Source organism: Vicugna pacos, chromosome 12, assembly GCF_048564905.1.
Source record: "Vicugna pacos chromosome 12, VicPac4, whole genome shotgun sequence".
Taxonomy (NCBI): domain Eukaryota; kingdom Metazoa; phylum Chordata; class Mammalia; order Artiodactyla; family Camelidae; genus Vicugna; species Vicugna pacos.
The window spans coordinates 63,660,255-63,682,861 of record NC_132998.1 but is presented as its reverse complement, the minus strand read 5'-3'; the positions used below and the strand labels follow the sequence as shown (position 1 = coordinate 63,682,861).

Genomic DNA, 22,607 nt, shown 5'->3' with positions numbered 1-22,607 from the left:
AGTATGTAAGAAAGTGCCAAACTGTCTTCCAAAGTGGCTGTACCAGTTTGCACTCCCACTAGCAATAAATGAGTTCCTGGTGTTTCACAGCCTCACCAGCATTTGGTGTTGCCAGTGTTCCAGATTTTGGCCATTCTGACAGGTGTACAGTGGTATCTCATTGTTGTTGTAACTTCCATTTCCCTGATAACATAGGATGTGGAACATCTTTTCATATGCTTATTTGTCATCTGTGTAACTTCTATTTTTAAGTTTATTTTTTAATGTTTTAAAATATTTATTTATTTATGGGGGAGGTAATTAAGTTTATATATTTATTTATTTTAATGGAGGTACTGGGGATTGAACCCAGGACCTTGTGCGTGCTAAGCCTGCCCTCTACCACTGAGCTCTACCCTCCCCACTGTGTATCTTCTTTAGTGAGGTGTCTGTTAAGGTCTTTGGTCCCTTTATAATTGGGTTGTTTGTGTTCTCACTGTTAAGCTTTAAAAGTTCTTTGTATATTTTGGATAACAGTCCTTTATCGTATCTTTTGCAAATATTTTATCCTATTCTGTGGCTTTTCATTTTCTTTATTTAGTCCTTATTTCACAGGTAGTTTCTTTTGGGAAACCAATTTTTTCCTAAAGCTTTAGAGATATTTTTAATTCTTTTGGATTTTTGGAAAGCTTTTTCTTATTTTAGTAACTGTGGACAGCTCAAATCAAAATTAACTTTACTTTCTGCCGAAGACCATGATTTACTCTTTGAATATATTTCACTTAACTCTTCTAGTGCATCTAGTAACTTGTCTAAATTGTCTAATTTTGACAACATTCATGGGATTACCAGTCATGTGTTTGAGAGTGGTTATAGGTCAGATTTGAAATGCTTCATCAAGATGGCCCATCTTTGGACAGATCCAGAAACCCCCCCCAAACCCCATTATATCATCTTTGAATTGATTCAAAGAATGTCATTGCTGTAAGCATAGTTGAGGTCATATGTTCTACTAGCAAAATCAAAGTGCTTGCTAACTCCTGAGGCTCAGGGCAGGAATGCCTCTTGCTCAAGTCCAGGAGTTGTTTTTGTTCCCAGCATTACTGAGATACTTCCTATAACCCTTCTTTTTCAATTCCCCAAAGAGAAAAGTTCCAGGGCTACTGGCTTTAGAATCATCCCCTAACCCCTAGGACGGTGCCCTGCATACACGTGAGTAGAGGGGCCGGGGGTAGGGTGGGACAGCCATTACAGGTCGAGGGAAGAGATTACCTGAGGCTCGGAGCAGGGGGAGCTTAGGAGGGTCCAGGGGAAACTTTAGGAGCTGGCATGGTTGGTGCTTCAAGATGAGGATCTGGAGGTTGAAGGATGGTGGGCCCAGATGACCATGGGCGTCGCCAGCCACTTTAAGGCTTTGCAGGAACACGGGGACAAGCCCTGGATGCAGTTTTTAAAGGTCACAGGAAGCAACAGTGAGGGAGGGAAGGAGCCAGAGAATAGAAACCAGGACCTGCTGTCTAGAGACTTCTTTAAAGGTTTAATACTAACCTGTTTAAAATTAACCTATACTTGGCCTTAGGAAATACCTTTGCTTGGCTAATGGAAAAAGCCACCCTGAAGGAACAGAAAGCCCTGACTAGATCTAGTCTATATGACCACATTGTTTAAGGGTCTTGCTTGATCTAGCTTGACCACACTGTGTTAGCTTAACTACCTTGTTTTGAGGATCCCCAGTTACCTGATCTTGTTATTTGCAGAGTGTCTGTTCCACAGAGCAGAACAAACTGGAAAACAAGTAGGAAAAGAGCAGCCAATGGAAGGAGATAAGCCACAAAAAAGATGGATAAAAGGACCCAGCCGAGACCCCAAAAGTGGGGGTTCTTGGTCAAGCCACCTGGGCTTATGGCTCCCCGACTCTTGTTTTTTCTTTTCTTTTTTTTTTTTTTTTGAGCAATAAAGCAGCCTTTCACTTTGTCCCTCTGCCTCTTCTGAGAATTCCTTCTCAGCCAGCAGACAAGAGCCCACACTTTTGGTGGACTCCATAATTTAAGGGGGCCGGGGGGGTTGCCTCTCTATCCGCTAGCAAAAGGGCTGTTTTGAACCCATTTTGTCGGCTGCCTTACGGGGACACCGTCGCCACTGCCTGCGCCCTGGCCCCAGGCCCCCGGGCTCCCGTCCTAAGGGGGAACACGGAGCACGAGAACCAAGACCACCGCATTTGGGTCGCAGGCGCGCGGTGGGCTAAACCACGTGGGGCTGAGGGAGGATGGGGTAGTTCTCTGCGCCGTGTACCGGCGGCATCAACTTTGAGGAGCCCGGTGGAAACCCCCAAAAAGAGGCTGAGAGCCTCCGAGCCGCCAGGACAGCAAGCCCAGTCCGCTTGAACTAGCCGGGACTCGCGAAGGCCCTGACGGCCGTCGCCAACCCGAAAGCTGGGTCCACCAAGACTCTCTGCGGCGGAAGGCGAGGCGGAAGGCTAGGCGGAAGCCCTCCGCGCCGCCCCGCCCTCCTCCGCGCCGCCCCGCCCTCCTCCGCGCCGCCCCGCCCTCTTCCGCGCCGCCCCGCCCACCTCCGCGCCCAGAGCGAACGGAGGGGCGCGGAGAGAGGCCGGGGGCCGGGGCAGCGGACAGGGCGTGGCCGCGCACGTGTCAGACGGGGGGCGCGACGTGGGGGCGTGGCCGCGCACGCGCTTTGGGCCGGGCGACGGCGGCAGAGGTAAGTGGCGCGGCCTGGCGGCTTGGCGGGGACTTGCGCGGCCTGGCCCGGGTCCCTCCCGGCGCCTCCCGCTCGCCCGGCCCGGCCTGCGGGCTTCCGGGCAGCTGCCCGCGGCGTCGGGGCGGGAAGGAGGACGCGGAAGGGGGCGGCGGGACCGAGTCGGGCTCGTCGCGGCCCTCCCTGCCGCGGCGCGCTGCGCTAATGGGGAGGGAGGCCCAGCGGAGGCGCTGGGAGTAAAGAGCACTGCGGAGACGCGAGCCTTCCGAGGGCAGGGCGGCCGATCTGACACACCGGGGGGGAGGAACCGATGCACCTGAGGCCAGGCCGGTGGAAGTTACCCGGACTGAAACAGAGAGAGAGGGAAGAGTGAAAAAACAAAGCCAGAACGGGGGTCCAAGAATCGCGGATAGTACCCAAGTTTAACGGGTTTGCAGTTGGAATCTCCGCGGGAAAAGAGAGACCAAGAATGGGGCAGAAGAAATATTCCAAGAGCAAGAATGGGGCAGAAGAAATATTCCAAGTGAATTTTCCAAAATAGTAAAAAAAATGGCACACCACAGATCAAACTGCTTAAAGCCGCACAACCAGGATAAATAGGTTAAGGCGAGGGGGGAGGGAGAAGATATACATTCGAACTGCTGAAAGCCAAACTGAGGAACAGAAAATGTGCGAGGCAGCCAGAGGGAAGTCCCGTAGGTGGAGATGTCCGGGAAGGCCCTCCGAGTGGAAGAAACATTGGGAGCAAAGGCCAGGCGGCGGGAAAGTGCAGGGAACCTGGAACGTCTGAAGGGTAGTAATGAACCACTTAACTGCAGCCTGCTTGGATGGAGCGGGGTGGATGGCGGAGCGATTGGGAGAAGATAATTCCCAGATTAAAGAGGCCTCCAGTGCCCAGGAAGGAAGTGTATTCTGTAGTCAGGTGGGAAGCCCCTTAGCTTTGAAGCACCGCTTTGTAAAATCCTGCTGAATTTTGTTGCCCTTTTCGTGCATCTGTTGACATGATGGTATGGGCTTCCTTCCTTCATTCTCTGGCCATCGTGAATTGCATTCACTGGTTTGAAGCCAACATTGCACTCCTGGGTTGAATCCAGTCCATCGTGATGCTCTAGGCTTCTTTTGTCTCATTGAATGCAGTTTGCTAATATTTTGCTAAAGACTTTTGTTTGTGAGGGATATTGGTCTGTAGGTTCCCTCTGATTAGTGGTATCAGGGTAATTCTGGCAGTTTTGGTGTCCATGTAATGCTGGTCTCAAAACCTCTTGGGAAGTGTTCCTTTATGTTCTGAAACAGTTTCTATAGGTTGATATTAATTCTTCCTTAAATGCCTGTCTGGGCATGAAATTTGGCTGGTGTATTGTTTTATTTTAAAGGAAAATTTAAAATTATGAATTCAACTTTCTTAATAGACATAGGGCTATTCAGGTTGTCTGTTTCTTTTCCAGTCACTTTTGAGCATTGGTGTTTTTTTTTGAGAAATATGTCCATTTCATTTGAATTGTCAAATTTATTTGGTAGAAAGTTCATAACATTCCCTTATTATCCTTTTAATGTCTGCAGTCTTAGTGATGTCCCCTATTTCATTCCTCACTGTGGTCGTTTGTGTCTTCTTCCCGTTTTTCTTACTCAGGCTAATTAGAGGTTATCAACTTTGCAGAAGTTTTGAAATAACCAGCTTTGGTTTTATTGATTTTTTTCCCCTATTCTTTGTCCATTTTCTGTTTCTTTGATTTCTGTTCTTTATTTTTTTCTTTCTGTTTATGTTAAGCTTAATTTGCCTTTTTCTAGCTTCTTATAGTAGAAACTTAGATGGTTTATTTTAAAACTTCTCCAATTTAAATATTTAAAGCAGTGAATTCCCTGTAAACACCACTTAAGCTACATTTTCTGTATGTTAATACTTTGTATTTTAGTTTTCATTTAGTTCAGAATATTTTCTAATTTCTCTTGTGATTTCTTCTTTTGATTATGGTTTATTTAGAAGTATATCATTTAATTTCCAAACGTTTGGGGATTTTCCAGGTATCTTTTTGTTACTGATTTTAATTTAATTATTTTGGGGTTGAAGAACGTACTTTAGGATTTCAGGCTTTTAAAGTTTGAGGCTCATTTTTTAAAAATTAAAAAAGTTTGTTTTTTGGGGGAGATAATTAGGTTTATTTATTTTTTACCTATTTATTTTTTTAATGGAGGTACTGGGGATTGAACCCAAGACCTTGTGCATGCTAAGCACACACTCTCCCTCTGAGCTATACCCAGCCCCCACGTTTGAGGTTCATTTTATGGCCCAGCATATAGTCTGTCTTAGTGAATATCTCACGTGCACTTGAAAATAACATGTGACCTTGAGCAGGCCTCGTACTCACTCTGAACTTGAGGTTCCTTGTCTGTAAGGTGCCCTTACCTATAGGTAAGAAGCATGCAGCGGGGCTTTGAGATGTGGGTCGTTGTTGCTTCTGAAGGTGACGTCCTTGTCTCTGGATCTTGCAGATGGCATTGGAGGCAGAGCGCCGACCCCTGGGTGTGTTTGAGTGCCAGCTGTGCGCCTTAACAGCTCCATACAGCTACATGGGGCAGCAGCCCCCTGACACCTGGTCTGTCGTGTGAGTAATGGGGTCCCAGTGGCCCGGGGAGCCTGCCCAGGGCTGGCTGGCTTGAGTCTGACACAGGGCTTGGGAACTGTGCTTCGGTCCCACCCCACCAGGCTCTGGATGCTTCAGATGTGACCTGGGAAGGCACAGGACAAGGTTTGAGGGCCATCCAGTTCTCCCAGAACCTCCCAGTCCCTACCTCCCTGCTCAGCCCAGTGTCTGACGCGTGCTCTGGCTGCGAGGTGGAAGCACTGTGGGGACACAGGAAGCTGTGGAGGCCCCTCACCGGGGGCCCCAGGCCTAGTTGCCTTTCCTGCTGGTTCCCGTGAAGTTGCTTTCTCGGCAGGAAGCCATCTGCCTTGCGGCTCCTGTACTAATGGGAGTGAGTCCTGAGGACCAACTTCCCATGCATCTCCCATGCGTCTCCCCAGAGAAGGCCTGGAGTAGAGCCAGTGGGTCCCGGGGCTTGATTCCTGACCTGCATCTCAGGGAACTGACCAGCACGTCACTTACATGGGACAAGTGGCCGGGCCAGGCTTCTTTCCTCCGGCTGGGGTTCCTCTGCTGGCGAGGGGCCTGTTGGTCTCCTTTCTGATGTGCGCTAAGGCCAGCACCGTACCCAGTGTAAGGTGCCCTGTTCTCCCTGCATGGAAGCAGACAGTTTGCGAGTGGGCATCATCCTGGGGGTGAGGTGGAAAGCTTGGGTGGAGGCCCCTGGTGAGTCAGGCTGGGGGCAGGGGACTGAGTTGCAGCAGCCTTTCTTCTGGCCAAGGAGGAGTGGTTCTCTCCCTGCAGTTGTCACAGAGCCTGGGGCAGGTCTCATTTCAGTCCCTGCCTGGCCCTCTGGCTTGCCTCTCTGTTGCTACTTGGTGGCACAGCGGGGCCAGCCCGTTCCGTCGATGGGCTGGCACAGCATGCAGGCCCTGGGAGGTCCATCAGCAGCCGTTTGGGCTGTTCTGACCCTGGCACCACTCCCTGCCCTGCAGCCTCCTGGAGGAGAGCTACGTCATGAGGGACCCCTTCACCGCAGACAAGGGCAGATTCCTGATCCTCGGCTCCAGATGCAGTTTGTGCGGCAGGCTGGTGTGTGTGGGCCCGGTGAGTAAGCCAGGAGCAGCTGGGACCGCCTTCCCGCCCTCCCTGTGGCCGGGACCTCACATGCGTGATCGTGGGAGAGGTGACAGGGGAGCCTTTCCCGGGGACAGAGGAGTGCCAGCCTTTCCTGGTCTTGGTAATCCTGGGAGCCATCACCGTCACTTGGCAGGGGAGTCAGGGGTCTCTCAGGCGCTGGCTGGTCTGTCTCATTGTGGATAGGCCGCTGCGGCCAGCGGAGGGGTAGGGCCAGGCGAGCGGGGCAGCTGGAGGGTCTCATCCGGGGTTGAGGAGTAAGAGATTCTTGGAGGCTCTGCACCAGCCCCTGAGGCCCCTAATAGTTCTTTCCCCTCCCACCAACTGTCCAGATGGCCGTGTGCACCTGCCCTCAATGGATTGTTCTTGGAGGGCCTTCCAGAGGAATGAGTCATGCTTTCTTGAGAATTTGTTGTGTGCCAGGTCCTGTGTTTGGGACCTTTTCACCAGTGAGGCGTCCTTTAGTCCCATCCCACGCCTAGTTAGGCAGAGCAGTATTACACCCATTTTACAGGTGAAGAAACTGATATTTGGAGAGGCTGAGTTGGCCCGGTGTACTGGGAGAGCTGAGCCTCTTGTTTGAAAACCCAAGGATGGATGGAGGTGCAGGCATGTGGCCCCTGTGACCCGAGGGATCCCACAGTCTGAGAGGTCCCTGAGCTCTGCCTGGGGGTCAAGTGCAAACGGCTGTGTCCCAGAGCATGTTTAAACGGTCAGCCTCCATCCATCAGAGGTCAAGGTGGTGCAGTTTGGTGAGGTGGGAGGAAGCCTCAGCTCAGGCAAAGGCCTGGAGGAAAAACTATTTTGGGGCCATGTGAGGGGGTGGGGCTACTGGCATGGCCAAGGCCTGACTAGGAAGAGAAGCAGCTGGGAAGTTAAGACTGGGAACAGGGGGGTGGTGTGGGGGGTGGGGGAGATCCTGGAACACCACCCCTGGGAATTTGGGCTGTACTTGGTGAGCAGTGGGGAAAGGGCCCCTCACGGTACCAGGAATCTCCACAGTCTGAGTAACTGGCCAGCTGTTGGCCAGTGAGTGCCCACGGGAGCCATCTCCTCCCCCAGCTGCAGGGCGGGCAGCCTTGTCCTGGTTGAGGTGCACCCACGCCACTGGAGCAGAGAGGCCCCCAGACACTGGGTAGACTAGACTGTCTTGTGCACTTTTCTTCTACGGGAGACCCCATCACAGTGGTGCTGGCTGGCAGGGCACAGCAGCCACCTCCACACAGTGTCTGTGGTCCCACGGAGGCAGCTGCCACTCCCACCATGGTATCTGCATCCCCAACGGTGGGAAGGGACAGGAGAGCACCCACCAATTTCCTTCAAAGGGCACAGTCCGGAGGGGGCACACAGCTGCCGATGACAGCCGCTGCGCAGACTTGGCCATGTGGCCATGCCCAGTTGCAGAGGGGCCAGTGGCACCCTGTGCGGGATGAAAATCAGTTTAGTGTCAGGAGCGCCAGGGTCGATTAGAGACATGTTTGGGCAATTCTGGCCTCCTGTCTGGACCAGCCAGTCAACTGTCTCGGGTCTTTTGGTCTGTGAGGCTGTCCCTCCTGTACCCTGCTGCCTCCAGCAGCGTGGTCACCAAGCTTCTGTTCCACTGCCATGGTGACTGGGAGAGGGAGGGGTCTAGGATTTCCAACCATTTAAGTGTGGCCCGGGCTACAGCTTCTCACCCTCACCCCGAGATGGAGCCGGCAGTCCCGGAGTCCTTCCCGCCCTGGTTAAGCCAGGCCTGCGCTGCATCTCTCCTGCGTGCATTCGCCACCAGTCTCGCTGAATGAGTCCCACCTGTCAAGAACCCTTAGATACCCACTGCCTGCAGGCTCTGACCCCGCCTCCTGCAGTCCTCCGTCATATTCTCTTGGGTGGAGACCCTACTCCAGGTGGCGGCCAGACCCCTGGGCCCAGCTCTCCTTCCTGCTGCTCTGGCCCTGGCTGCACTGTCCCCACCTCCCCTCAGCTGCCCGTGTGTCCTAGGGGCCTGGCCCAGTGCCCCTGCCCTGCCTGTGTGCAAGGTCTGGCCCCTGGGAGATGCCTCAGTGCTCTGCAAGGTACTCAGCCTCCCCCCTCCCCCTCTTCTTTCAGGAGTGCAGTTTATTCTACTCCAAGAGATTTTGCCTCCCTTGTGTCCAGGAGAACATCGATGCTTTCCCTCAGGAAATCCAGCAAGACTTGGAGAAAAGGAAAGTTCCATCAAAGAGGCCTGCCAGCCAGCTGGGGTCTCGGACATGAGTCTGGTTGGTGTCGGGTCCACAGCAGTGCCCTGCATGGGGCTCCCGGGCCATCTGGCCTGTGGCCCGCCTTGTTTCTGGACCCGCGAGAGCAGTGTCTGCAGCCCAGGGGAGCTGGGGTCCCCCTGCAGCAGCAGCAGAGCCGGAAGCCACGCAGAGAAGGCGCCCAAGAGGCAGCCTCAGACGCCCATGCTCCCGAGCTAGGGGTGCTGAGGCCACGGGCGCCCCTCCCCCCGCACCGCTGCCCTCACAGCCCCCACCTGAGCCACCGGTGATACTGGCTGTGGCCTTGCCTTCTGCCTGCTGGTTCTCAGGGGGTAGGACCCGCTCTGTCTTATTCTGTAATTTGTGCAGGGCCAGCTTACACAGCCTGGGGATGGGGGTTTAGAAGCATGTTTGATGAAAGCATGAATAAAGAGCCTTTACCGACTGATGTCTGCGCTGGGTTTTCTGTCCCGGGGCCCCAGGCCCATCCTGTCACCTGAGGACTTGGTGTAGGTCGAGCCCACCTCCGGCGTGCAGTTGGTGGACGGTTCTGGGTTCTGGGTGGGCACTGCAGCTGGGGCTGGCTTTTTCAAACCAACGTTTCATTCTCACAGCATCACTCAAAACTCACCAAATAATTTTTAAAAATAGTTTATTTTTTAAAACCATTAAGGCAAAACTGTACCCTGAAATTAACTCTTTACATTCATCAGTCTTACAGTAGGACATTCCAAACACATAAGTTCCCATAAATTCAGGATATAAATCAATATGTGTGATCAGTTCAATCTCGTAAAGGGAAACTGGGTAACACCCAAGATTTTTAAAAAATCAAAGTTATTTTATAGCCATTTTCTAATTGCCTGGAACCGCTAACCATAAAGTGACTACAAGATCCCATTTGCTCCTCTCCACACACGCGGCTTCCTGCCGCCCTGGGTGCCCTGCCATCATGCCCAGGGAAGATCTGCTTTGGAATTCTCCTGTTTAGTATAAAATACAAAGGGTCTGTCAGCCCCTAAGTACTTTGAGAGTATAAGGCACCCGAGAACAGTGACGATGAACACACCAAGAAACCAGGCTCAGTCCTGGCTTTGGAAGCCTGCGCTGTCCTGCCCTGTGTCTGGCAAGGCTCCCCCCTCGAGTTTCGGCATGAGCCCCACAGGTCCCGGTGGGCAGTACAGACAGATATCAAGAAGAAATTTGCCAAGATACAGAAAACAACGTATGGGGGACTCACGAGGGTCTGTGGCTTCTGCTTTATGCTCTGGGTTGGGCCATCTGGGGGCTGCCAGGGACCCAGCAGAGTATTTCAAATTGCAAAGTTCTTTGGTAAAATCCCACAGGAGGTAATTCCCTGAAGAGCAGACAGCTACTCACTACATAGGAATAGTTCACGGCCTTGGGCGAGACCCTGCTGTGCAGGGTCACTGACTGCTAACCCGGCCTGAGGCAGCCTTGCTGGTGGGAATGGCAGAGAGACACGTGCTTGTCGTCTTGTATGTGAAGCGCGCAGACTTCACACACAAGGGCTCCGAGAGGAGGAGCCCTGCCGAGCGTGTGTGCGTGTGTGTGCGCAGCTGTGTTTCAGCTGTGGTAGTTCAGCTTCCTCTGTTTCCACAGGTCCAGGAGCTGGGCTGCTAAGAGTGCATGTCAACTAACACTGATTTCAGGGGAATCCAAGTGTCTGCTATTAGATGCATGATTGTAAGTTAGTAAAATATTTATATTAGGATTTAAAAAAAATCACAGTATTTAAGATATAGCCATTAACATAGTTCTTTTTACCATACAGTGTAGAAAAAATAGTGATACTCAAATTCGAATACCGTGATCTTACCAAAAAGGGTTCTGAGTGGTATCCATCTTATGTGAGGTACATTCTTTTTTAGGCCTGAAAAAAGGACCAGGCCATCTGTGCCTTTAAAATGAAAAGACATTTCCCCAAAGTGAATGATTTTACCTTGAAATCACTTGTCTTCAGGGTCTGGGGACTTGGTGGCCCACATGCCCATGGCCCCGCAGCTCCCCGCTCGTCCCAGGAGGCAGGGGTGATGGGGCGCTCGTCCGTGCACCGGCTGGCGTGGTTCTGGACTGTTCATTACAGAACAGACTTTAGGTGCTGGGTGCCGGGGGAGGGCAGGGGGTAGGAGGCCGGTGTGTCACCTCCTCTGGGGAAAACATGGAAGGCTTCATATGTGACCCAAACTAGCAAACACATTTTAAATTTACAAACCTGACCCAGGTCTTAATTTGCTGTTTGTGATGTTAAAAAATTGATTTTTTTTTTTTTTGCAAATAATGCATTGAACAACCACGGGGGCACTGAGGTCCTTGCTGTTGTCAGTTGCCTCAGTCAGGATGTGACCGTGAAGTGGATGCAGTTTGGTCTGTGCTATTAGGCAAAGGAGTCCCGGAGGACGTGGCTGCATGGATCCCAGCTGGGCCACAGTGGCCCCCTTTCCTCAGAGGGGTGGAAGTAAACAGGGAGACTTCTCTTGTCTCGGACGGAGATTCTGAGAAGCAGATGGTCTGCTGACAGCCCCACTCGACCTAGGAGTCCTGATGCCTTAAGCTGGGAAGAGGCTGCTGGAAGTCAGCCGGGGCGGCACCTCTCACTTTCTGCTCCAGTGACCAGGTGGCGCCCACAGCGGCCCCCTCTGCAGCTCGAGGACCTGCCGTGTCCCAGGAAAACAGCCGAACAGAAAGCACTACTTAACGTTTGAAATGGAAGCGTGAAGACTCAACTGTCTTTTTTCCCTTTTGTCTTAACAAAACTTCCAAGATCACATTTTAGCTTGTATTGTAGTTTCCAGGGAAACAGAGGGGTCTCCTGTGTTCTGAGTCAGACCGATTTCTGGCCTTTATTCTCATTCTAGTGTGTTTCACAGGCTGAGGGTCGATGGCCACGTCCCTGAATTGTATTAAAACGGCACCTAAAAGCAGACAGACTTCACCTTTGGAGCCGAGTCTTAGATCTGTCCGGGCAGAAGGTCCCCAGAGGAGATCTTGCTGTGGGGACAGTCCTTACCGGGGTAAGGCGGAAAGAGCCCAGGTAAGGAGGCGCGGTCAGCACCGTTCGGGCAGCCTGGTTACCGTCACGGCCCCGCTGAGCGGTCCGCGGGGCCCTCCTGCTGTAGGCAGGCTGTGCCATCTGAAGGTCACTGCTGTCAGGAAGGCAAGATTCCCCTTAGCTGACCGCTTGATGCAGACTTGGTTGGTAAGAATCCTTAATCCCAGGGGAGCCCATAAGTCAGCTTGGACCAAGATTTAAGAGAAGCGGGGCCACTTTGAAGATGAACAAATACAGATAACCTGGCTTTGGAAAAGGCCAGCGCCCGCCTCCCAGTGCCGTACAAACGGTGAGTGTGGAGAAGGTCCTCCCCGGACACTTTATAACAATCCGTAAGCCCTCAGTTGATGGCATCGACCTTATCTTGTGACTTCTATGGACGGTATAATTTCCTGACCTCTCCTGAGTTGACACCACTGTTGTGAATTTAAGAGCAAGTAACCCCTCCAGGTGGCCCAGGCTAACCCGCAGGAACCCGGAGGTGGTGGAAATGCGCTAGACCTGGGGCCAAACCTGCACCGCCAGGAGAACCTTCATCCGAGCCCAGGTGTTTCCATCATGGGGCGGAGACCTGGAGGAGACAGCAGGAACCTGCGTTGACAGCCTAGGTGGGTAGCTGGGAGCACCTGACATGTTTTCCTTGCGGGATCTGTGTTTTGAAAGGCAACACGGGTCGAAGAGGTACTATGAGGGTGCCGGGCTCTCCCTGGGTCCCTGGAAGCCCCCACAAAAGGCCAAGCTGGTGGTCAAGTCAGTCTTAGCTGGGAGCACTGGACTTGCTGGTTGAAACAATGGATTCATATTTAAACAGGAGTTTTAAAGACATTCCAGAGACAGATGTGGTCATTGGGTCAACACACACACACACAACCTCTCCATCGTGTATCTGGTCATAGTTACCAAACGTGCCCGGCATCCCAGTGGTTTGAAACGGGAGCCAGAGGCTGGAAACGCCCGGAGCCAGGCGCAGGTGCAACTGTGGGGCGGAGAGGCTTTGGAAAGCCATGGCCTGATGGAGGCTTGCACGAAGGCATCTCTCTCCATCCTCACCTGCCAGGATCTCTCCATGAACAAACAGGCTTACGCATGGCCAGCAGGCACAGCTGGAGGCGGGAGGCCTCGGAGGGCAGGTCACCGCAAGCCGGGACCACTGCCGTTTCTCCTAAACCCGGGTACCGCTCACGCGCAGCGACTTCTGCACGTGTGTGTCTGTAAGGCTCCCTTCAAACAACAGAAGTTCCCCTGAAGAGTCCTGTAAACTTTCGTGTCTCAGCGCACACAGCGGCAGTGAGCATACAGCCTGAGCCCTCAGCTCAGGTCAGACTAGAGGCGCACCAGAAAGCCCCCGCGTTTGTATGCACCTTGATTTTTAACAGTGCCTCTGACAGCTCTCCTGAGGTGGCTGTCCCGCTGCAGGCTTGGGGAAGCAGGAGCTGCTGAATTAATGGTTTACTTATCATCATATGTCAAACAAAGGATCTTACTTGTGCCTTGAGCTTCTGCTCGGATCTTAGGATGCTGCCCTGGGGCTGGAACCTCCGCACGGTCCTCGAGGCCACCTGCTTCTGTAGTTTTACTGCAGAAAGAAACACATCGCTCCAGCGGAAAGCTGCGTGCTATGCTTATAGGAGGAAAGGGAGGAGGCCCTTTAAGAGGGACAGCTCTCATAGGCATGAATGCATGGAGATCCCTTCGCCTCCGTTCACAGGTATTATTTGTGTGCGTGTATCTTTTTTTTTTTTTTTTCGGGAGGGGAGGTAATTAGGTTTATTGAGTTAGTTAGTCTTAATGGAGGTCCTGGGGATTGAACCCAAGACCTCGTGTGTGGTGAGCACACGCTCTACCTCTGAGCTAGACCCTCCTCCCCCATCCTCTTTGGGAAGATGCTTTAAACTCATTGCACCAGAGAGCTGTAGGAAGGTCACAGGGAACCCGGAGACAAGGCGGGAAGGAAGGAGGGGCTCCCAAGCTCCGGCAAAATTCAAGCTGCTCCCAAATCCCGCACCCACTGACGGCTGGAGGGGACCCGGTTTCTGACAATACCGGATGTCACCAAAACAACTCCCTGCATGTGCAGCCCTCTGGCCTCTCGTGGGGTGGCCGGTGCAGAACTCAGTGTGGGGGGCTCCAACTGGAAATGCCCAGGAGGCAGAGGAGGGGCGCCGCGAGCCCCTCATCCCTCTTTCCCGTCAGCACTGGAGACAGAGGCTGCCCGTAACCTGTGGTCTCTGGGGAGTTCAGCCCTCTGTGCTAGGACAGGCGAGGACATGAAGAATCAGGTTTAAACAGCGACTTGAAGGTGGGCTCAGGGTGGTGCAAAGGGGGCCCCCACGTCCTGTGTCCAGCACCGGGGCAGCGGGCTCCACACTCATGGTTGAAGCACCTGGAACCTGCTGCAACGCTTCCGTTGTCGCTGATGCTGACGATGTCCACTGAAGCCCAGCCAGCAGTCCGTGTACCCCTTAAAGTTCCTATTGGAAGTACTACCGTGTATGGCCTGGTGAATAACTCGTTCATATTTGACTATCAGTGCTCTGAGAAATCTTGGATTAGGTGGCCCAAAATATTCCGAGTGGCAATCAGTGACACCGTCGTTCAAAACGAATTTCTTCTTATTAACAAGGGAACAAGGTCAAGTGACTTTCACACTGAGGTCGCTTGTGGCCTCCTCTGTGGCTTCCCCAGGGGTGCGGCGGGTACTCTGGCTGGGCCCCAGGAGAGGCCGAGGCTCACTGACGCGGCCGATGCAGCGCCTGGGCCCCCGTCGGCTTGCTCCTGCGGCCAGTATAAACTGGGAGCTGTTTTACGTAGGCTTCACGAGGATCTAAACAGGATGGACAGCTTTTCTGAAAGCCTGCGTCTCAAGGTTCACTTTCCGAAGTCGCGTCCATTTGAGTGGATCTGTCCCTGGACACCAGAGCGAGAGGCGACACACGCCTGGCCCCAGAATCCAGTCCGCGACTGGAGACCTGCAGCAAGCCACAGCCCGCCAGGCTCCCAGCCCGGGGAGGTCGCACTTTAGGAGAGAACAGGAAATGGATGCACCACGTGACTCAAAGCCCTTCTGACTTAGGGAGACCCGTGATTGGTGTCATTCTAAAGAGGAAATGCCTTTGTTTGCTTCCAACAGATCCTTTGATTGGATATATCTTAAAAAATGAAGATAAAAAACATCGCTACATGTGTTATGTCAAAAGGACATCCTGATTGTAACCTTTGCTTTTTTCTAGTTGAGGTCTCACAGTTCCGCTTGTAGTGATGCTGATCTTGGGAACTTAACCAAATTCCATCCTAGTCACTCTTCAACAGCAAATAGTAACAATGACCTTACAGAACCGAATTCCTCAAAGATAAAGGGGGAGGGAGCTAAGGTACAACCAGGCCGTAAGTGCTGTCAGTCCAGGAGGCGCCCAGGGACCTTGCAGAGTCAGCGGAGCCTGCAGGCTCAGCCCGTCTGGCTCGGGGGGAGGCCCTGCTGCAAGCCCTCTGACGGGACAGTTCGTCTGCTGCGGCGGACAGAGAGGCTTTCCAGGTCCAGGTGTTCTGAGACACACCCATAAACAACACTGCTTTCGTAACTGGACCGAGGCTGAGGAGCTGCTCTTTAAGGCTGAAACAACTATTTTAGATACTGGGCCAAGCCCCTTCCGCACGTAGTTGGAAGAGGAGACAACTCTCCGTCTCTGTGAAACCACCAGCCTGTCAGGAATCCTGAGATTCACCCCACCCCTCCACCCGGCACCATTCTCCGGATAAGACCCCTGCCCACCCCCCGAGCCACGCCATGAACTCACATCTGCCACATCTTCTCTCCACGAAGCAGCTACCACCAGCAAGTGTTTAAAAAAAAATAATAAAGCTGCATATTTCAAAAGCAACATAGAAAAAGACCACAGAGCTGCCTTGATGGGGGCAGGGGGCCCAGAGCAACATTTACAAATCATTTGTCAGTTTGCCCCTGAAGACACGCCCATGGCCCCCAAAAGCCTGACTGGGCTGGTTCAGATTTGAGGGGGAATCGAGGTGAGAGGAATGGGAAGCTGACCTACGTTCAGTCTGTCTCGTCCCTGCCAACCACAGACGCTAGCTTCACACGGCAAAGAACCAAGTCCAGAGGGGCCTGAGACCGGCTTCCGGGACCTTCTACACAAACCTGGGGATAGACTTCTCCACGTATCAGCCCTAAGCAGGAAAGCAGCACACTGAAACAAAGCCACCCCGCCTGCGCACAGCTTATCAGAGAATTCTCGGAATCCTAAATCCTATGGTGAAAAAAGCCCAGCATGTTGCCTTTCTTCAAATTCAGGGAACATAATCGAAGTCTTCCAAATAAATACTTGGCTGCTTCTAAAACGCCTAACCTTTGGATGCACCTAGACTCACAGGATTATGAAAGTTAGAAAGTGCTGATTAGTTTTCCAAATTAGAAAGGAGCACGACAGTCAAAAGGTGGCGAAAAGGGAAGACAGAGCGCAAGTTCTGAGGCTAACGTGACGGCAAATTACGAACATGATGTAAAGAAACCTGTGATGATTAACTAACATCAGGTGTGTTAAAATCGGACCGCTGAACATCACTCTTCTTAATTTTCCAAGTCCGGACTGTCAGCCGCCTACCATCGGCATTTCAATACTTTGCACGCGCTCAGAAGTACTGGTTAAAAGAAGACAGAGACGTGGAACAGGACTCGGTTACCCGGAGCCCAGACTCCCGTCGTGTAAGGCTAAAGTGTGGCCGCGTGTGCACAGTCGCACCGCCGCCACCGCTCACGCGTCGTGCTGTCGCCGGCAGAAACCCTGCACGACTTCCTCTTCTGTGTTCACGGGCAGGACATCAGTACATGTCCCTGTAAATCTCCTGCAGCAGCGGGTGCAGAGCCGCGTCCGACTCCGTCTTCTTGATGACCTGCACCAGCTGCGCGTGCTCCGTGACCAGCTGCCGCAGGTCTGCCAGTTTCTGGAGGAGTTTTGGGAAGAGGAAGACGTCGTCGGGATGGTTGCTCTGCAAGTGGAGCCTCAGAACGTGCACAATGCCCTCCTGCATTTTCTCAATGTGTCCCACGTTCAGGAGGCCGGGCCGATCTACCCTCGAAAGAAAGAAAAAGACGCCTGAGTGCCGTGATCGCCGCGTTAACACCGAGTAACGGTTTTCCAGCTTGAGAAAACCGAACGTTCTTATTTTACAGAAAGCTTAGCTGCCTTTAGGTGCTGTCAACTTGCCTGGAAGGTGGAACTGGATTTTCCCAAAGTCGCCAGGCCTAGAAGGGGTAGACAGTTAGGGCAAATACTCATTCCAAAATATTTCTACTGCCTTAACTCAACTCCCTACCTTACAGGGCGGCCACTTCCTCTAGGACTGATCTGATTGCCACCTGTCAGGGGAAACCCCCAGCATATTAGGTGAAGCTCTGCACACAACCAATTTTGCATAATACAGGAAATCAAATTCTCCTTCCCACGTCTTCCTAGATCTTTCGCGTCAGCGATATTTGAGGCCTGTGATTAGTTCACCGTAGGCTTTGTAGTATAAAGCACTGTTGCAAGTACCTTCTCGTATAAGTCGACTTAAAAGACAGTGGAGCGAGAAATGAGTGGAAGGATGGATACCGGCTGGAGAGGGTGCTGAGGACACCCGCAGAGGGGAGGTCCGAGGCCTGGCGCGGGAGGGGCGACGAGGACAGCAGGCGACTCCCCGGGGCGGCTCAGACGCAGGCCCCAGGCTCCCTGGACAGCTCAGACCTTGTGCCCCCCGCCCCCGTATCCAAACTCCGTAGGCGGCGCTCTCTTTAGGGTCCTACTCGTTACCAGTATTTTCAAAAGTGTTGCTAATGATGTGGATTTTCCTTTGTTAAATAAATATAATTGTTAAGTTTTTAAACAGAGAGATTTAAAAAATTGTAAGTAAGCCCCCCTCGAATTTTAACCCCATCATACAGATTTAACGGATATCCCACCAGACGGTCTTCTGCTCTGTGACGTGAATGTCCTTTATAAAACTGTGGCCATACTGCTTAGAAACAGTTCTGCCTGGCTTTTGCCCACAACACAACTCTGGAGCGTGCTCACCAAGGACAATGACAGATCACGTGCGGCTGCCTTGTGGTTCTACGCATTTTGCCAGAGCACAGGACAGAGCACAGGACTCCCCCCCGCCGGACTGTGCCCAGCTGGATGGTCAGAGGGACGGCCTCATGCAGCTGAGCACAGCCCCCCGCCCCAGCCCCACGCATGGAGTCTGGGCAGCTGCTGCCAGCCTCAGTTCTGCCAGGGAGGGACTCGGGGGGACTGCACAGCTCCGGGGAATCTGAGGAGGCCGTGGCCCCATCAGTCTCCCCAGGGCTGAGTGAGGTCAGCTGAGTTTACGGTAAAGGGATGACCTTCTTAGACCCAGGACAGGGCTATTTAAAGGAACATGACACTGAGCCAAAAATCTGGGGACTGCAGCTCCCCCGCACAGAGGCCCAGCCCTCCCTGCACTGGGATCCATTTCCTTTGGCAAAGCACATTTTGCAGTCACTGCCAGTTAGTTACTGACATTTTTCATTATGAAACAGTGTAACTACACCAATAAAGACAGCAACTGGACTAACATCTGTGAGCACTTCACAGAATACTGTCTGTGATGTGGATCTAATACTATAATAACAATTATAACACAGTCGTCCCTCGGTAGCCATGGGGGACTGGCTCCAGGACCCCCAAGGACACCAAAATCCAGATGCCCACGTCCCTTCTATAAGATGGCATATTACCTGCGCACACCCCCCCGTGCACTGTAAATGAGCTCTAGATTACCTATAACACACAGTACAATGTAAATGCTATGTAAATAGTTATAAATACAGTGTAAATGCCACATAAATAGCTGACGGTGCGTGGCAAATTCAAGCTTTGCTTTTTGGAACTTTCTGGAAATTTTTTTCCTGAACCTGCAGTTGGTTGAACCTGCAGATGCAAAACCCACAGAAATAAAGGGCCAAATGTATATGATAATAATATACACCATACACTATAATATTATTATTATTATACCTGATATATAATAGATACTAGATATAATGGATAACAGATATAATTACACTAGCATTATTAATGATATGCTATAAGTAGAATATATATTTATGTAATTATAAACAGAACATATTTCTATTGCACAAACGTGTTTGTATATAAGACATGCTGTAATATGACATGTGGTGACGACATTCTCACCCGTTGCCGGCGGGGACGTGGGGCTCGGATGCCGCGCGGGCTCTGCTGGGGCCTGGCTCCCGCTCACGGAGGGGCCGCCCCCGCCAGGCCTCAGGCAGGAGGCTGTGAGCGACAGGCACCTGCAGAGGAAATCGGTAACTCACCTCCGCAGCAAATGATAGCAGCCACGAAGAGGGAGATATCACTGTCGTCCAGCTCGAGCGCGTTGAACTTCATGGCGAAATCAAACTTGGGCTCCATGATGTCGCAGAACGGCTTCCTGAGGCTTTTCAGGAACTCGCGGGTTATGAAGCCGTTTCCGTAGGCTACCAGCATCCCGTCTTTGTTCATCACAGAAGACAGCATAGCAAATATGGCCTCGTAAACCCCGTACTTCAGCAGGGTGACCTGATCGTTCAGGTCCAAGCTGGCGAAGCCCGGGATGGACTTGGCGAATTCCGTGAGCTCCGTGACGGTCTCCACGGACGTGCACTGGCAGCAGTGGAAGATGCGGACTTCTGCCTCCTTGTTCTGGATGCCGTTGGCCACCAACTTGGCCACCAGCGTCTTCTCGGCCATACACAGCGTCTCCATGTCGTGGATGACAAAAGGCTGGAAAGGGAGACACTGGGATAAGTCAGGTGGTTGGTGTCAAGCTGTCCTCTTAATTAGCAAGAAACTGATGGCAGTCACTGTATTCCAGTCGCCTGTGGAGACTCAAAACATGTGCAAAACACAGCCCTCATCCTTAGCCCCAAAGTGAGCTGCCGATAAGAATTACTAGAGAACAATGTAAGTCAGTAAGGTGACAATCACCATTGCCTGACACTGGAGGGGACTTCACTGCTAAGAAGCTAAAGTACTGATTTTGACAATAAAGCTAACAAGAAACAGAGTATCAGCAGGGCACTTTAAACATTTTATAATATTCTCTGAACTCCCAAATATGACTGCAATAGCCTTACCTGCAATCATTCTTTTTTAATATTTTTATTTTTAAATTTTTATTTATTTATTTTTTTGGCTTTGGGGTTTTTTGGGGGGATATTTATGTATTTATTTATTTATTTCAGTGGAGGTGCTGGGGATTGAACCCAGGACCTTGTCCGTGCTAGGCATACACTCTACCACTGAGCCATACTCTCCCCCCGAGAATTCTTAATTTTACCATTTTGTGAACTTCAGAGATAACCACCATTATCCAACACTGAGCATCGAATGAATGAATCTGGCACGTAAACACGTACAACTCAGAAAGTCGGCATTTGTGTAGAAGTAAACAAACGCGCATTGTTAAGCCCGTGCTCTCTGGGCACAAGCGGAAAAGCCCCAAAGGGCTCCCGTTTCTCAGGGCAGGAGACTGAAACCTCCTCCCCAGTGCCCCACCTTCTGAAACAAGCGTCAGGTCCTCACGGTAGCTCCTAAACATGGCCTCGCCATCTGCCTCCAAACCCACCAGTCCTGCCACTTGCTAAAGATCTAGAGAGGAAAGAAGAGGCGGCTGGCATGTTATTTGAAGCCAGCGTGCCCAGAAGGGATGGTGTATCTGGGGGGCCTAGGAGAACCGGCACAGACACCGCTGCCGGCTGAAATCCACGCCAGGTCTGTGTGCGGAGCAGAAGAAATGGCGTCTCCAAGGGCAGTCTCTGATCTATACTCTGCTCCACAGATCAGAAATTAAGTGGGCGGAGGCATTATTTTCAGTCCCCACTTAGTGTCCAGGCAGCCCAGTGATTTTATGCACTGCTCTGCCAGTGGGTACCACCCATCACTGACCATGCATCTGGGCTCACAGCATGGCACGTGCCCTGTTTCTGGGCTCACAAGAGCAGCTGGAAGAATCACAGTACAAAGCCATCTGCAGGGCACCTGCGGGGTGTCCCCGGCCCAGAAGCAAGCTGGAAGTGTTGGAATAATCTGATGACTGCCTTTAAAATTTTTAAACAGAACTTGAATTTGCAATATAGTGTTGGACCAAAAAAAAAAAATTGATTCCACATCAGAGGAAAGAATACTTTTTAAATTATCCGTGAGCGACTGAAAACATTCTGAGTATAAAATTCAAAGCCAAACTTCTAAAAATCCTGTTTGATAAAGGAAAACTAAAACTGTCTCTCTCTAAAGACTTTAAAAGCAGGCCAGATCTACCATTGTTCTGGGAAAGTTTGCGGGCACGTCTGCGTCACAGAAGTTGGAGCTCAGATTTAAAGAATTAACGTTAATAGGATGCACTAGAAAAACGTTTTTAAAGGAGAGGTGGCACTATTTCCTCAACTCCAGAAAATACAATATTAGGTCACCCTGACTTTATTTGAAGCATTGGCTTTTTAAAAGGACCTTCAGCAGAAATAAAGGTATTATATAAAATTTAAAAAAAGAGTGCCATTGTCAAAAAAAAAAATTCGAGAAACACTGAGTTAAATGAAGTTAGGGCCTGCCAGAGCCTTTAATGTAATGAGTGTCCAGGACAGGGTTAGGGTGAGCAGTGGTTCCAAGTGTCTGATTACAGAATGCTTGTCTATTTATTTATTATTTTTTGGTACAACATCTCATAGGACCAGCACACACGGGCTCTATAATCTGCAGGGTCCAGTGTAAAGTGACACTTAGAAGAAAGTGATTAAGAATTTCAAGACTGGGACACGGAGCATTAAACCCCAGTGCAGGGCCCTTCTAAGCAGGGGATGTTGTGAAACAGAACGGGTGCCCAGGAAGCCGGCCCGGCACCAGTTCTGTGTGAAACTTTCTCTCTTAAATGGAGACTCAACTGGTAACAGATATCTCATTTCTTTTAAATAAAATTATCACTTGGATTTTAGAAGGCAGGCCTCATTCACAGGCAAAATTAGAAACCATATGAATTCAGAAAAAGTGCTAACATTGAAAAACCATGTTTATTGAAGCCAAAGAGAAACTGTATAGCAAGACACTTGAAAATCTGCCAAACCTTACGGAGAAACATTCTTGATAAGACTATTTTAAAAATCAGGAAGCTTATATTTAACTCTGAAATGTGCCTTTTATAGCCACGCTTGCATATGAATCTATCTGACGTTACAGGAGGTCATTTCAAATCAGCAGAGCACATTGTAAAGACTTTAAACAGCACAGGGCAGAAAGCTGCCCACTTTCCCCAAATCACTCCACACCAAGACCAGAAGCCTCCCTGCACTGATACATACCACCCTGGCTCACACCTAATGGTGTTCTTGGTGTGTCAATCCTGTTATTTACAAGAAGTCCTCTCCAAAACACATTTAAACAGCATTTTCTATAAAGTTAGGCAGCGCCATCTTTTAGGAGAAATCTGTGAATTATTGGTAGAATTGTTTTGGGTGAAATTATTTCATAAGCTTTTGGATGGGTTTTACTACGCATTTCTAGATGCACTAACAAGAACAGGTAGTAAGTGTGTTCCTCAATCTGAAGACAGCTTAAGATGTAGGTACGATACTTCAGGACAACCCCGGGGTGTGGTGCGAGGGGGCTGCGGGTCCAGGACGGTGCCCCGCCTGCGGCTGTCCCTGAGACTGCGCCCGAGCCGCCCTCCGAGCTCCGGGGTGACTGGGCTGGGGAGGTGGGGAATGGAGGAAGGCCACGACTCGGCAGACAGAGGACATGGGGTGGGAAGTGAACCTGACCTGGAGCAAACGGTTCAATCAAATGAGATGAGTGACACCTGGACCCTTCCTTGCAAAGCGGGACCCGTGCTGCT

The 22,607-nt window shown here is 51.2% G+C and overlaps 2 protein-coding genes across 4 annotated transcripts in view; one reads left to right on the top strand and one right to left on the bottom strand.

The window, feature by feature from the left end:
- The first annotated feature begins 2,700 nt into the window (after positions 1-2,700).
- CDPF1 (cysteine rich DPF motif domain containing 1) lies at positions 2,701-9,074 on the top strand. Its single transcript, XM_006212576.4, has 4 exons — positions 2,701-3,613; positions 5,182-5,294; positions 6,269-6,380; positions 8,499-9,074. The coding sequence occupies exons 1-4, from the start codon at positions 3,491-3,493 to the stop codon at positions 8,643-8,645; spliced, it is 495 nt and encodes a 164-aa protein (XP_006212638.4). The 5' UTR covers positions 2,701-3,490; the 3' UTR covers positions 8,646-9,074.
- Positions 9,075-9,264: 190 nt separating this feature from the next.
- PPARA (peroxisome proliferator activated receptor alpha) overlaps positions 9,265-22,607 on the bottom strand; it is a 65,099-nt gene continuing 51,756 nt past the window's right edge. For all 3 annotated transcript variants that reach the window (XM_072973705.1, XM_072973707.1, XM_072973706.1), the window contains exons 7-8: positions 19,057-19,504; positions 9,265-16,783 (exon numbers count right to left, since the gene is read on the bottom strand). In XM_072973705.1, coding sequence (XP_072829806.1) covers positions 16,536-16,783; positions 19,057-19,504 — 696 coding nt within the window. In that variant the 3' untranslated portion in view covers positions 9,265-16,535. The remainder of the gene's footprint in view (positions 16,784-19,056; positions 19,505-22,607) is intronic.

What these genes read in the sequence shown, in the direction of transcription:
- CDPF1 (XM_006212576.4), top strand. Translation starts at nt 3,491, where the DNA reads ATGAACCACTTAACTGCAGCCTGCTTGGATGGAGCGGGGTGGATGGCG. An exon ending in CCTGACACCTGGTCTGTCGT is followed by an intron (nt 5,295 to 6,268) that starts GTGAGTAATGGG and finishes CCTGCCCTGCAG; the next exon opens with CCTCCTGGAGGAGAGCTACG. An exon ending in GGCTGGTGTGTGTGGGCCCG is followed by an intron (nt 6,381 to 8,498) that starts GTGAGTAAGCCA and finishes CTCTTCTTTCAG; the next exon opens with GAGTGCAGTTTATTCTACTC.